Raw genomic sequence first — 11,710 nt, forward strand, 5'->3', positions numbered from 1 at the left:
CATGGGTTTCGGAATTGATTTCATTGTGAAGTTTTGCAGGAATTAATTGGATTGTGGGAAGTGTATATTATCCTTTTGAAAAGGTGTCAGTGTTTTCATACATTATAAGATCCACAGAATGAACTGCTCCAGTGTTCCTATTTCCATGCTTTTTAAAAAAATGTCACTTTAATTCTCACTTCTCTCTTAAACCTGTCTGGATTTTCTGAAGACAGTGAGAGATTGCCCGCAGCTCCTGTGACAGTCGCTCCTGTTCATCTCCTTTCCCAACGTGCTGACCCTTTAGATGCACTAAGAACTTGTTACATCCACAGCCCGGTCTTCTCAGCGACTTTGACATGACTTGTGTCCACACCCAAGCTGTTGTTCACCTCAAGGACATGGCCTCTGTGAAAAGGAAAGTAAGCCTTTAGGTCAGGGTCGTCTGGTAGCCCTGGGACATCTTTTTAAAAACATGTAGAATTCACCTGTAAGCTTTCTAGCTCTTTTTTTTTGCCTCTAGGGGAAATCTTAGCTTTATCTCTGACCTCCATTCATTAGCTGCTTTATTAAGGTTACAGCATCCAGAATTATGAGTTAAAACAAGTATTTGAAATATTTAAGGTGTGATTTGATGTTTATAGAGCATGATTCAAAATTAGTAGTTTGTTGTTTAAGCTTTGGTTTTCTGAAGGTGGAAACAGGGGCCATAATAAGAGTAAAAAAAAAACTCTATGGAACTCACTTTAGGATTTTTTTTCTTTTTTTGAGACGTAAGATAGTCATTTTTTTCCCAGAGGTTTTGTGGCTTTTCTAATTTCAGCCACAAGCTTCCTGACCTCACCTTTTCCAGTTCCCCTATCTACAATACTTGTCTTGATGACCATTTAGGACATCTTTTTAAGCATAACATGGTAGAGACAGAGCCTCGGACTTGCTGCATGCCGTGATTTCTGCCTTTGAACTCCCCGACCCCCACCCGTATCCTGCTTCTACCAGGGGACATGCTTGTCAGCCCCCTGTTGCGGTAATTCGGCTTCAGTCCTGGGATTCCTGGAGCAGTTTCCACCCACACCGCCAGGGGAGAACTGCGCTTCCGCCGCCTCCTCCTGAGCATGCGCCCTTTTGCTACTCTGCTCTTCTGCTAGTGCTGCTGCCGTAATTGGCTGAGGTGAAAACCCGTGAACAGTGTGCAATGTCTGAGCTGTGGGAACTGACTTGGAGTCACCAGAGGGGCTGGTTTAAAAAGCTTCACTGATAACTTCCTATGGGGAGTCTGACTGCCTGTGGGTAGTTACCCCGCTGGTTCTCAGAGTTTACTTGTAGCAGGTGATAGCCGAGCACAGGTCCTGGCTGCCTTTGTGTCGTGTCTTCAAGTCTCTACTGTGCATGCCCGTGTGCGGAGCCGTGGGCAGCTGGAGAAAACGCGCGACAAGGGCCCTGGCTCGGCGGCGTGAGGGGGCCTCGAAGCGCCTCTGCCGCACTGAATCCCCCTCAGCCCTCCAGGGTACCTGCTCTCCCTCCTTCTAGAACTCTCTACACACACACACTCCTCTTCTGCCTTGGTCACTTTCTCCCCTCTTTCCCCAACTAGCCAACTTTTTCTTCTCCTTTAGGTCACAGTGTTAATAGGCATTTCCTTGAGATAACTTTTCTTGACAGTACACTGTTGGGTTAGGATCCCTTCAGTACACTCCTGTTGCCGTTCCCCATTCTGCAGCTTGGCACCCAGTACTTAATGGTGGGTTAACTAGTATTCTCCTCGCTAGACCACGAGCTCCTGGAGGGCAGCCCGGTCTTGTTTGCTCTTGTATCCCTATTGTCTAGGACAGTGCCTGGCCAAAGGTCATCAATGTGGAATGAACGCAACAACGGTATTACCGAGCAATCGATACGTGCCACACTCTGTGCTTTGGGTTTTCCACATATTTTCTTAGCGAAGCACAACAACTCTGTGAGTCATTAATTGTACAGAGGAGAAAAGTGAGGCTGCTGAAAGTAATTTGCCCAACATGATAGCTAGAAAGCGGCAGAGCTGGTCCTTGATTCTCGAGCCACCTGCCCTTCATGACTAGATTCAGTGCAGTGATGAGCGTATAAAGGGATGCCGGAGAAGGCATCCATTCAGAGCTCCGTGTGGGGACTGCAGCCTGGTGAATGACCTGTGAGGTTGGCCTTGGCTGGCCACAGTCAATGGAATTGCCTTTTTTTTTTTTTTTTTTTTTTTCCTAGTCATATGGGAAAGGTCAGCTCCAGGTGCCAAATTCCAAAAACTAATAATTTTTTTTCTCTAAAAAATTCGACATTTATTGCAGCTCATTGGACTTTGGAGATCATGTGGTACAGAAGATAGAACTCTGGTTTTAGAATTAAGGATACTAAGCTGAGGATATTGTCTCTTCCTCTCAAAGACAGTGTGGGTGTGGGTAGGTTGAATGTAATTTTGGGGGGCCCTATCACTTCACTACACAGTAGAGACACTGGACTGGTGTGAGGTCTAGAGGGAGTGTGTGTAAAGAAGGCATTTCAACTTGATGGCTGTTACCTGCTAATAGGATATTTTCTGTGGCAAATGATTTTCTGTTATGGAGCATCTGTTGGTGTTTATTTATTTATGGCTGCGTTGGGTCCTCGTTGCTGTGTGCGGGCTTTCTCTAGTTGTGGTGAGCACGGGCTACTCTTCCTTGCCATGCGAAGGCTTCTCATCGTGGTGGCTTCTCTTGTTGCGGAGCACAGGCTCTAGGCACGCGGGCTTCAGTAGTTGTGGCACGTGGGCTTCAGTAGTTGTGGCTTGTCAGCTCTAGAGCACAGGCTCAGTAGTTGTGGCGCACGGGCTTTGTTACTTTGCGGCATGTGGGATCTTCCCGGACCACGGATCGAACCTGCGTCCCCTGCATTGGCAGGCAGATTCTTTAAGCACTGTGCCACCAGGGAAGTCCCTCTATTGCTGTTTAATAAAAAGAGATGATCATATTCAGGGTGATTTCTGGGAAGCTCTCCAGATGATTAATATTTCAGGAAGTTATGTCTTCCAACCGTATTTGACAAGGAAGCTTCTTTATTAAGTCTTATAGTTATGGAACCTGATGTAATTTACTGGATTAAATGGCCAAATTATTTCATTCACAAAAAGTATATAGATTATTTTCTTTCTGCCTCCCCACCAATAGCATTATAAGTAGTAAGATCTTAATTTCCCATTTTATCTCTTAAGGTGCCTTAGTCACCTTAGAGGAAAACGCGCAGTCTAATTTTAGTCACTATGAGGATACGTGTACAGTAGCTGGAGCTAACAGGTGATAAAATGTGACCAATGATAAAGCCCTCCTAAATGGGCCTTCCTGCCCTCGTTTAGTGACTGATGAACTCATTCATAAATTTGCTTTAACTTGGCTTTCAGGACTTGAGTGACTTTGCAGGTTATATTTTGGGGAGCCCTTTACTAACCTTCCCCCGATCCTGACCTTTCATGATAGGAGCCAGAGCCACCTCTGTGAGCTAGCCCTGTGCCAGCACCCACCCCATTGTCAGGTAGTTGACTTTTTTGTCTGTCTGTGTCCCTGACTTGACTGTAAGCTCGTGAACACCAGGAATTGTTTCTTACTCATTGCTATGGGTCCTGGCGCTTGGGGCACCTAGGGAGGCTTTTGACAAATATTTGTAGGTTCTTAAAACCAGTCAGTCTGCACAAATCCTAAAGCACGTTTTCAAATGTGTATATACACATTCTTGAAAGATGGAGGCCCTATATTCAGTACAGTATGGTGGTTAAAAGGACGGTTTTTGTCAGCAGTCTGGGGTTTTTATCCCCTCTCTGCTGCTTCCCAGCAGCAGAGGAATAAAGGAATCCACTTCCTAAGGGTGTTATGTAGATTCATTTGCCCAAATAGATCTGCGCTTGCTGTGTGCAGGGTGGAGCGCTTTTATTTTGCAGAGACAAACTATAAATCAGTAAACACAGAACACAGGAGAATTTCAGACTGTGGTAAGGGTTTGGAGGGAAACGAACACAGTGAGCTGCTTGGGAGGGTGCCTGAGCGGGAGGGGGAGCCAGGGAAGGGGGCAGCTGGGGCCCTGAGGGGGGTCCACTGGGCGCCTTCCTGGGGAGGCTGTATGGCCGCAGTCGAGGAAATTGAGGGGGGTGATACTAATTTATTTTATTTTAAAATACGGATTTATGTGTCAACCCCAGTCTCCCAATTTATCTCTCCTCTCCCCTTTCCCCCTGGTACCCAGAAGTTTGTTTACTACATCTGCGACTCTATTTCTGTTTCGTAAATAAGTTCATTTGCACCTTTTTTTTAAGATTCCACACAGGAGCGACTCCATATGGTATTTGTCTTTCTCTATAGATGACTCATAAGGACCTGCTGTATAGCACGGGGAGTTCTGTTCAGTGTTTTGTAATGAGCTACCTGGGAAAAGAATCTAAGAATGAGTGGATATGTTTGTATTTATACCTGATTCACTTTGCTGTGCAGTAGAAATGAACGTTGTTAATCAACTATACTCCAATAGAAACTAAAGGTATGGATTTACAGTTAACTAAGCAATTTCACGGAGAAGACCATGAAACACGTGAGCAAGGACAGCATAGATGGGAGGAGGAGGGGCAGGGGCCAGATCCGGAGAGTTGGGGCGAGCAACCTCCAGGGCCAGGCCAGTCCCTCGACTTTGTAAAGACCTCACTTTTGTTTTTCAATTTTTAATAGAGACATGGGTGTAGGGAGCTATTTCCCTTAAGAAAAACAGCAGTGCAGGTACCATGATAAATGGCCAGTGAATAATACAGACACAGTGATGAGAATGGTAAGTGGCTCCTGATCTCATTGTGGGAGACCCAGTGGGGGTTGGAGGGCAGCCCAGGGTCTCTTGACCCTGACTCAAGGGGGCATCTGGTCCTCAGTGCCAGCCAAGTGTGGCCATGTGGGAATGTGGGCTCCAGGTGCTAAATCTGCCACGTTTTACAGAGAAACAGAAATGTCTCTGTGAAATTCCCAGATTTAAAAATGTTGGCTTACATTAAAAAAAAAACTTATGGCGGATTGCATAAGAATGCATCTGTGGGCTGGCAGGCCGAAACATCTGCTGCAAGCCCTTTGCTGCTGTGATAAAGGGGATTAAGTGAAGTATGATGCATGTTAATATGTTAACCGTTTAGCCTTGTGCCCAGAACGTAACCAACACGGAGATACTTTTCATTAATTGCGTTGTCCATGCGTTTCATTGCCTTCACCATTAATTTGTATAGTTATCTCTAAATCCATAAGTGGTGGTTGCTGTCATTTGCCCACTGATTTGTTCAGTTCTTTGCTTTTATTCATTTGTTGGGTGAATTTTATATTCATGGTATGAAAGTAGACATTAAACTAGGCTAATTTAAGTGATAACAGTGGAGAAGAATGAAGGGTTAGCCTTTCTCGGTTACTCATTTTTCTCACATTTACTGTTGACTTCCTTTGCTCTGCAGACACCTGAATCACTTGTTCTTGGGCTTCAGCACGTTTGGGTCTCAAGTCCTTCTGGCCAGCATTAGGTGCGTGTGACTGCAAAAGAACTGTGGCAAAAATGCCATTTTAGAGAGGCGAAAGATGATGGGAAATGCAGCCTTATGACGTGATGTCCCATTTAGACGCTTTTCATCAGTTTTAATGAAACACAAATGTGTCCAAAGCAAGCTAATTTTTTTTTTCCCCCAGAAAAAAAAAAAAAAGCTTCATTTAGGAAGGCCTAACCCACATCGTTTTGTATTACAAGGATCATGTTTGGTGTGTTGCAATCTGTTGGTGATTGCTTTATTCAGCACAAGCATCTTGGATGGTTTGGCAACAAGTTGGGTTAATTACTTGTCCATGTACTTTTTGGTCTCGTCTCTACGTTAGAATTCTGGAGCATCACAGAGAGGAACGCTGGGAGTAACAAAATGCATGTGAATATTTCTAATAGATTAAAGGCTTATAAAAATGCATCTCTTTCCTTCCCCCAAGGTTTTTTTTTTTTTTTTTCCTTGCATTGTTTTAAAAGGAGATCATTTTGTTGCATCAACATGAGGCTAAGGACTTGAAAATAATTTTTTTTTCCGGGAAAAAATTCTGTAAATACAAGTTCTTAATTGAATCAATAATTTTCTCTTACTTTTTGCTACAGATCATGGAGGAAACAAATACGCAGATTGCTTGGCCATCAAAACTGAAGATTGGCGCCAAATCCAAGAAAGGTAAATCCTGAGAGATGCAGAAATTTTTTGGTAACGGAGACTGTGGAATTCCTGCAGGTTTCCTGGGGAGAAAAATCAACCTTTATCCCTATCATATTTGTCCCCAAATATTTGTTAACTAGCAGTATTTGGGGAGGATTATCATAATGAAAAATAATGTACAACCTTTTATCCAACAACAGAATAATATTTTTAAGTATTCTGTTGTAATAGAAATGTTATTATAGAAGATATCGTGGCAACTTAACGATGTCGGGATGACTATTCATTTGGTGGCCGTGCGTCATGGTCACTCTCTCCACATGTAATAATGTGTTTTCAACACATAACCTCCCACTGTGTACACTTAGGCTTCTTGTTTATGTACCAGATTTAACAGCTGATTATTTTCCCCTCCAATATGCTAGGAATAGATTTCCTTTTTTGCCTTCCTCTTCTCTTCTTCGTCTGTTACACAGTGAAGAACACACTTGATTACTCTTTTAGGCCGAGCATTTCCCTTGTCTGGCCTTTCCTCTGCTTTAACCTAGAGGGCACTAACTAATGTGTGGATGGTCAGAAAGGAAAATATAGGACCCTTATTTCTTCCAAAATTGCATAGTCTTTTCTAATGATCTGCCAGTATATACTTTTATGGATAGCTTTTCTTTTTCAAGGATAACCTCAGTGTCAAGAAACTTTGTTGTGTATACTTCATTAAAAATGCATGTAGTCACTAGGAGATAATGGAAAACTATCACCAAGCAATGAAAAACACGATGATTGTGTGAGCTGAGCGTTCTCTCTTGTGGTCCAGCTTTTTTGTTGTTGCTGTTGAGTTTTGTGTTTGCTGCCCCTTCTCCCTATGACTTTTATTGCTAAATGATACTAAACACCACAAGATTGGTCAATTTTCTTGTTTCTTTTCATCCAGATTGTCTTCTTTTAATCTCATTTTATTAGAGCTACTCATCACATGGAATGTAAATTATTTTGAAGTTCTTGTTATGAGTGTGATTAACTGGACGACAGTGGACTGGAATTCCTACTGAAACTCTGATCTTGTTACTTTCTTATTTGTGACCGTAGTGGCGAGGGAAAGGGAAGCTTATGTGCTAAACGGTGAATTTCCAAGTGGAATTCCACAACTTTGTAGAAACCTTGCATTTGCTAAGTGCTATAGGATATATTCTCAATTAATCTTCAGTGTGTTGAGATGTTTTATACTCATTATGCAGAAGGAGAAACTGCTGTTAGTGGGCTATCTACCTATTTGGTTGTTTGTTGCCATACAAAACTCCCTGGCCGGCCACTTGGGTAAATTGGAACTTGAACATGAACTGGAGCCTTTCCCTGTTGTCAGGTATTTTTACTTAAAGAATGACATGAGCTTCATTACTAGCTTAATAAAAATGTAATTTGATCGGTCCCTAAAGAAAACCCCCTAGGAAACATGAATATTAAAACAATTCCAGATAATTTTGGATGGCTTATTCTCTTGCATTATCCACACTACGGTTTTCCCCCCACTATCAGGAGAAACTGAGAATTGATTCATTTTTTAGTTTAAAATGTGGTTACAACTTTAGAGATGTTAGATAGATTAAGATAGTGTTTTAGTTTCCAGTCATTGACACATTAAACCCATTCAGAATGGCCAATTATATTCCACATTATGATTATATACTTTGCTTTGAAAATAAGAATATCTCAGCACTACATTTGAGGGCATTTAGCATAATTTCCACATGGTTAAAAGTTAACCTTTGGAATTGTGCCTAATAATTGATCCCTACAGACATCATTTTATTTTTTATTATTTATGAAGTGCTATAAATGTACACAGTACTGTATGATGAGCAGAATGTGCCAGAAGAGAGAGGTGGAGCTCAAGGAAGAAAGAAAAAAATGAAAAGCTTTCCTCAGAGGAAATTACTGTTGAGAATTGACTGGAGTTGCCCTTATTACTTGAAGACACAGCTGCTGAATAATCAGATCTTGACTAACATCCCTGATATATGTATTCCTATATTATTTTCTAAATGGTCTAATTCAGAGATGAAGTTTGTTTGACTACAATTCGTATTTAGTAAAAGGAAAATGAAAGCGGCAGGGGGAATTTTAGAAGGTAATTATTTGCTCTTTCATCTGATCCTTTCTTATCTCTCAATGTTGTAGAGGAAAGAGTTAGTGGTCTTTATTTTAAGACTTCTTCATTCCAAACTATTATTATTCAAGAGACCAAAGAATATAAAAGTATCTAGGGACTCATGCCATGTTTTGGATGATTATTGAATTCTAAATCCCATGGTGATGTGAAGGTTTAGAATATACAGATGATCCCTAGTGTGCCAGAGAGGCAATGCAGCCATTTGTGTTGTATTTCACCTTCTAGATTTATGATGCTTATTGGCCGAATATTTGAGCCTAGACAAACATTTTTCATGGCTACTGTTACCATAGTCTGTCCCCTTCTTTACCTTACTGGAATTAGTCCTGTGTTTTTCAAATAAACTTCTAGTAGTCCTGTCCAAACTGTAATTTTTAAGTCATCAATCCTTTATCTGAGCAGCTGTATGGCTCCTTTGGTTGATGTGCTGGTAGGATCCTGCCTGGCAGAAAGGCAAAAAGCCAACAGCCTGAGTTTGACATCATTTAGAAACTTAAGATTCTTCTCTAGAGATTCTGGCTCAGTAAGTCTGGGGTGGGACTGGGAATCCATATATTTAACAAGTCCCCTTGGTGGTTGTTAAGGTTGAGTTTGGGAAACAAAAATCTCACCATCCGACATGGAAATATCATGATTTAGTCACTAAGGAGACCATGCGTTCAGAAAGCAATGGCTGGATGATGACTGCGATTGAAAAAGAGGCAGAACTGTTTTGAAGGTAAACTACTCCTGGAGTCTTCCTCTGCTCTCTTCCCCTATCTGCCCCTGCGATCAGGTTATATTCTGGTGCCCGGTTAAAATAAACGTTTTGGGCTTCCCTGGTGGCGCAGTGGTTGAGAGTCCGCCTGCCGATGCAGGGGACACGGGTCCGTGCCCCGATCCGGGAAGATCCCACATGCAGCAGAGCAGCTGGGCCCGTGAGCCATGGCCGCTGAGCCTGCGCGTCCGGAGTCTGTGCTCCGCAACGGGAGAGGCCACAGCAGTGAGAGGCCCGCGTACCGCAAAATAAATAAATAAAATAAAATAAAATAAACGTTTCATCTTTGGGGGGCGGGAACAGGCAGAATCCTTCAGCAGTCACTTCTCTTGGATAATGTCCATCTTGGTTTCTAAAGAACTACACCTGTATGGATTCGCTAATCTTAAGTTTCTGTCATCTTTGCAATGAGTTAACGTGAATGAGTTTAGAAAGGTGATAACCTCATTGTTCGGCGCCTGTGTGAAATGTAATTTTGGGTAAAAGAGCGTCTGGTGTTTGTCCCCTCCCTCTAGCACTCTTCCATGCCACCCTTCTCCCCCTTCCTTCTCCCCCCTCACCTTCCCTTTCCCTTTCTTCCATTCCCCTTTAACCATAGAGAATACACTGGAAAAAATGTACTAGGAACATTGTCATTTAGTAAGCAGGGCATTTTGGGGAAGTGCACATTTTATGGTATAAACTCCGGGACTATAGAATTTTTTAAAAAATTCCCTAGTATTTGAAATTATTGGGAGATCGAATCCTTATTAGAGTCAAAAAGAACTAAGAATTTAAGATTCAGTATAATGGCATTTAAATAGGGAAGTCTAGGATTGTCTTAATGGGGGTCATGATGAAGAAAAATAAAGCAATACTTAGTATTTCTTCTGTATAACATAAATTTATTTTGAGTGGAAGAAAATAAAACTTTCCAACTGTTGGAGTCAGAATACTAGAACATTCTGCTTTCCATAGAAAGACCTGAGGTTTGTGCCTGTGAGAGCAGTATTCACGAATTAAGGTGGGGACTTCCCTGGTGGCCCAGTGGTTAAAACTCTGTGCTTCTAATGCAGGGGGCCTGGGTTCGATCCCTGATCAGGGAACTAGGTCCCACATGCTGCAACTAAGACCTGGCGCAGCTAAATAAATAAGTAAATACTAAAAAAAAAAAAAAAAAAAAAAAAAAAAAAAAAGGGGGGGGGGGTTCTAGGTGCTGGGAGTTCCCATGTGGTCTAGTGATTAGGATTCCAGGCTTTCACTGCTGCAGCCCAGGTTCAGTCCCTGGTTGGGGAACTGAGATCAACAAGCTGCATGGTGTGGCCAAAAAGAAAAAAATTAAGGTGTATAATACTGTAAGAGCTTACTAACAGAATAACTTCAGGCACTCATTAAAATTTTGAATGTTTTTCTGAATCACAGCCTATTTTAAAGTAAATGCAGCTTTACTGAAGTACAAATAATATTTTGAACAAGTTTGAGTGTTTCGCCAAATGCAAGTCCTGCCAAAGCTGCTTTAACAAGTAGATAAAAGTGACTGGTAATGAGAGTTTATCGCACTGGTATTGTTGTGCTGATGCTCCGTGATGTTAGATGGAGTTTATTCTCTCAAATAAGGTAAACATTTTTCTTACAGTCTTCTTCTTGCTCTTAATTTGCTCATCAGTCTCTTTCTTCTTAGACTGGCAAAGGTAAATGTGGCTAAAAATTGTGTAGTTTTATGCCAGATTCCAAATAACTAAGGTCAGCATTAATGAAGCTTTATTGTCTTTTGTTCTGGGAAGAGCTGTCCTGCAGAGTTTAGTGATAGAAACTGTTGTCTGCAAGTGTTTCTCTTATGAAAGACACTTTCGATGCCCCAAGACAGAGGGAATGAAAGGTGTTGACTGGGTTGCTTTGATGTATCCTGTTTTGGAGACCATTTGGCACCAAGTTTGGCCATTCTCTTCCTCCTAGAATAAACAAGAGGATCATCAAAATTCCATGAAGTTTTATTATTTTTGGTTGTCTTCCATCAGAACAAGCAATGTCTAATACAAAATCTTAGCATGAGAAAAATTGTAGACTTTTCACTTTTTTTTTTCTAGAGGAAAATGTTTTGCTGAGTGTACTTAAACTTTTGTTGTGTGTTCACATTGGACTAGATAAGGATTTTAACGTGGCATTTATTGCTGAAAGGGCAGAGGGCAGAAAGGAGGCCTGGCATAGCATATGGACCACACTATTTCCAGTGGTGGGTTGTGACCTATTAATGTATCAGAAATTAATTTAGGGGTCACAACCAGCATGTAAAAAACCCACTTCTAGATTAGAAAACATCAGAACATAATAGTATTGTTTCATGAAACCTTTAGTCATATATGTCACTGTTTATATACACAAACAAATACACACATATATTACTAGGTCATGATGTAAAATGGGTGATAAAGAAAGGTCAGAGAACACTGTTCTAGGCAGTTAGTTCCTCAAAGGGTAAACAGTACATGCATTTTGTTCATCACTGTGTTTCTAGCACTGTAACCGGTATATAGTTGGCGATGGGTCCCTCAACTCAACTCAGTCGTGGGTATAGTGGAACTATGAGTAGAGATGGGAATGTATATCACTAAGGTGTATTGTGTAGGGA

At 41.6% G+C, this 11,710-nt stretch overlaps 1 protein-coding gene across 1 annotated transcript in view; it reads left to right on the forward strand.

Moving 5' to 3' along the window:
* The window catches only part of BICC1 (BicC family RNA binding protein 1), a 305,576-nt gene that overhangs the window by 177,152 nt on the left and 116,714 nt on the right, over positions 1–11,710 (forward strand). Inside the window, exon 3 of the mRNA XM_007451161.1 lies at positions 6,127–6,196. Within this exon, the coding sequence (XP_007451223.1) occupies positions 6,127–6,196 (70 nt within the window). The remainder of the gene's footprint in view (positions 1–6,126; positions 6,197–11,710) is intronic.

This window comes from Lipotes vexillifer, unplaced genomic scaffold, assembly GCF_000442215.2.
Source record: "Lipotes vexillifer unplaced genomic scaffold, Lipotes_vexillifer_v1.1 scaffold1309, whole genome shotgun sequence".
NCBI classification, from domain to species: Eukaryota; Metazoa; Chordata; class Mammalia; order Artiodactyla; family Lipotidae; genus Lipotes; species Lipotes vexillifer.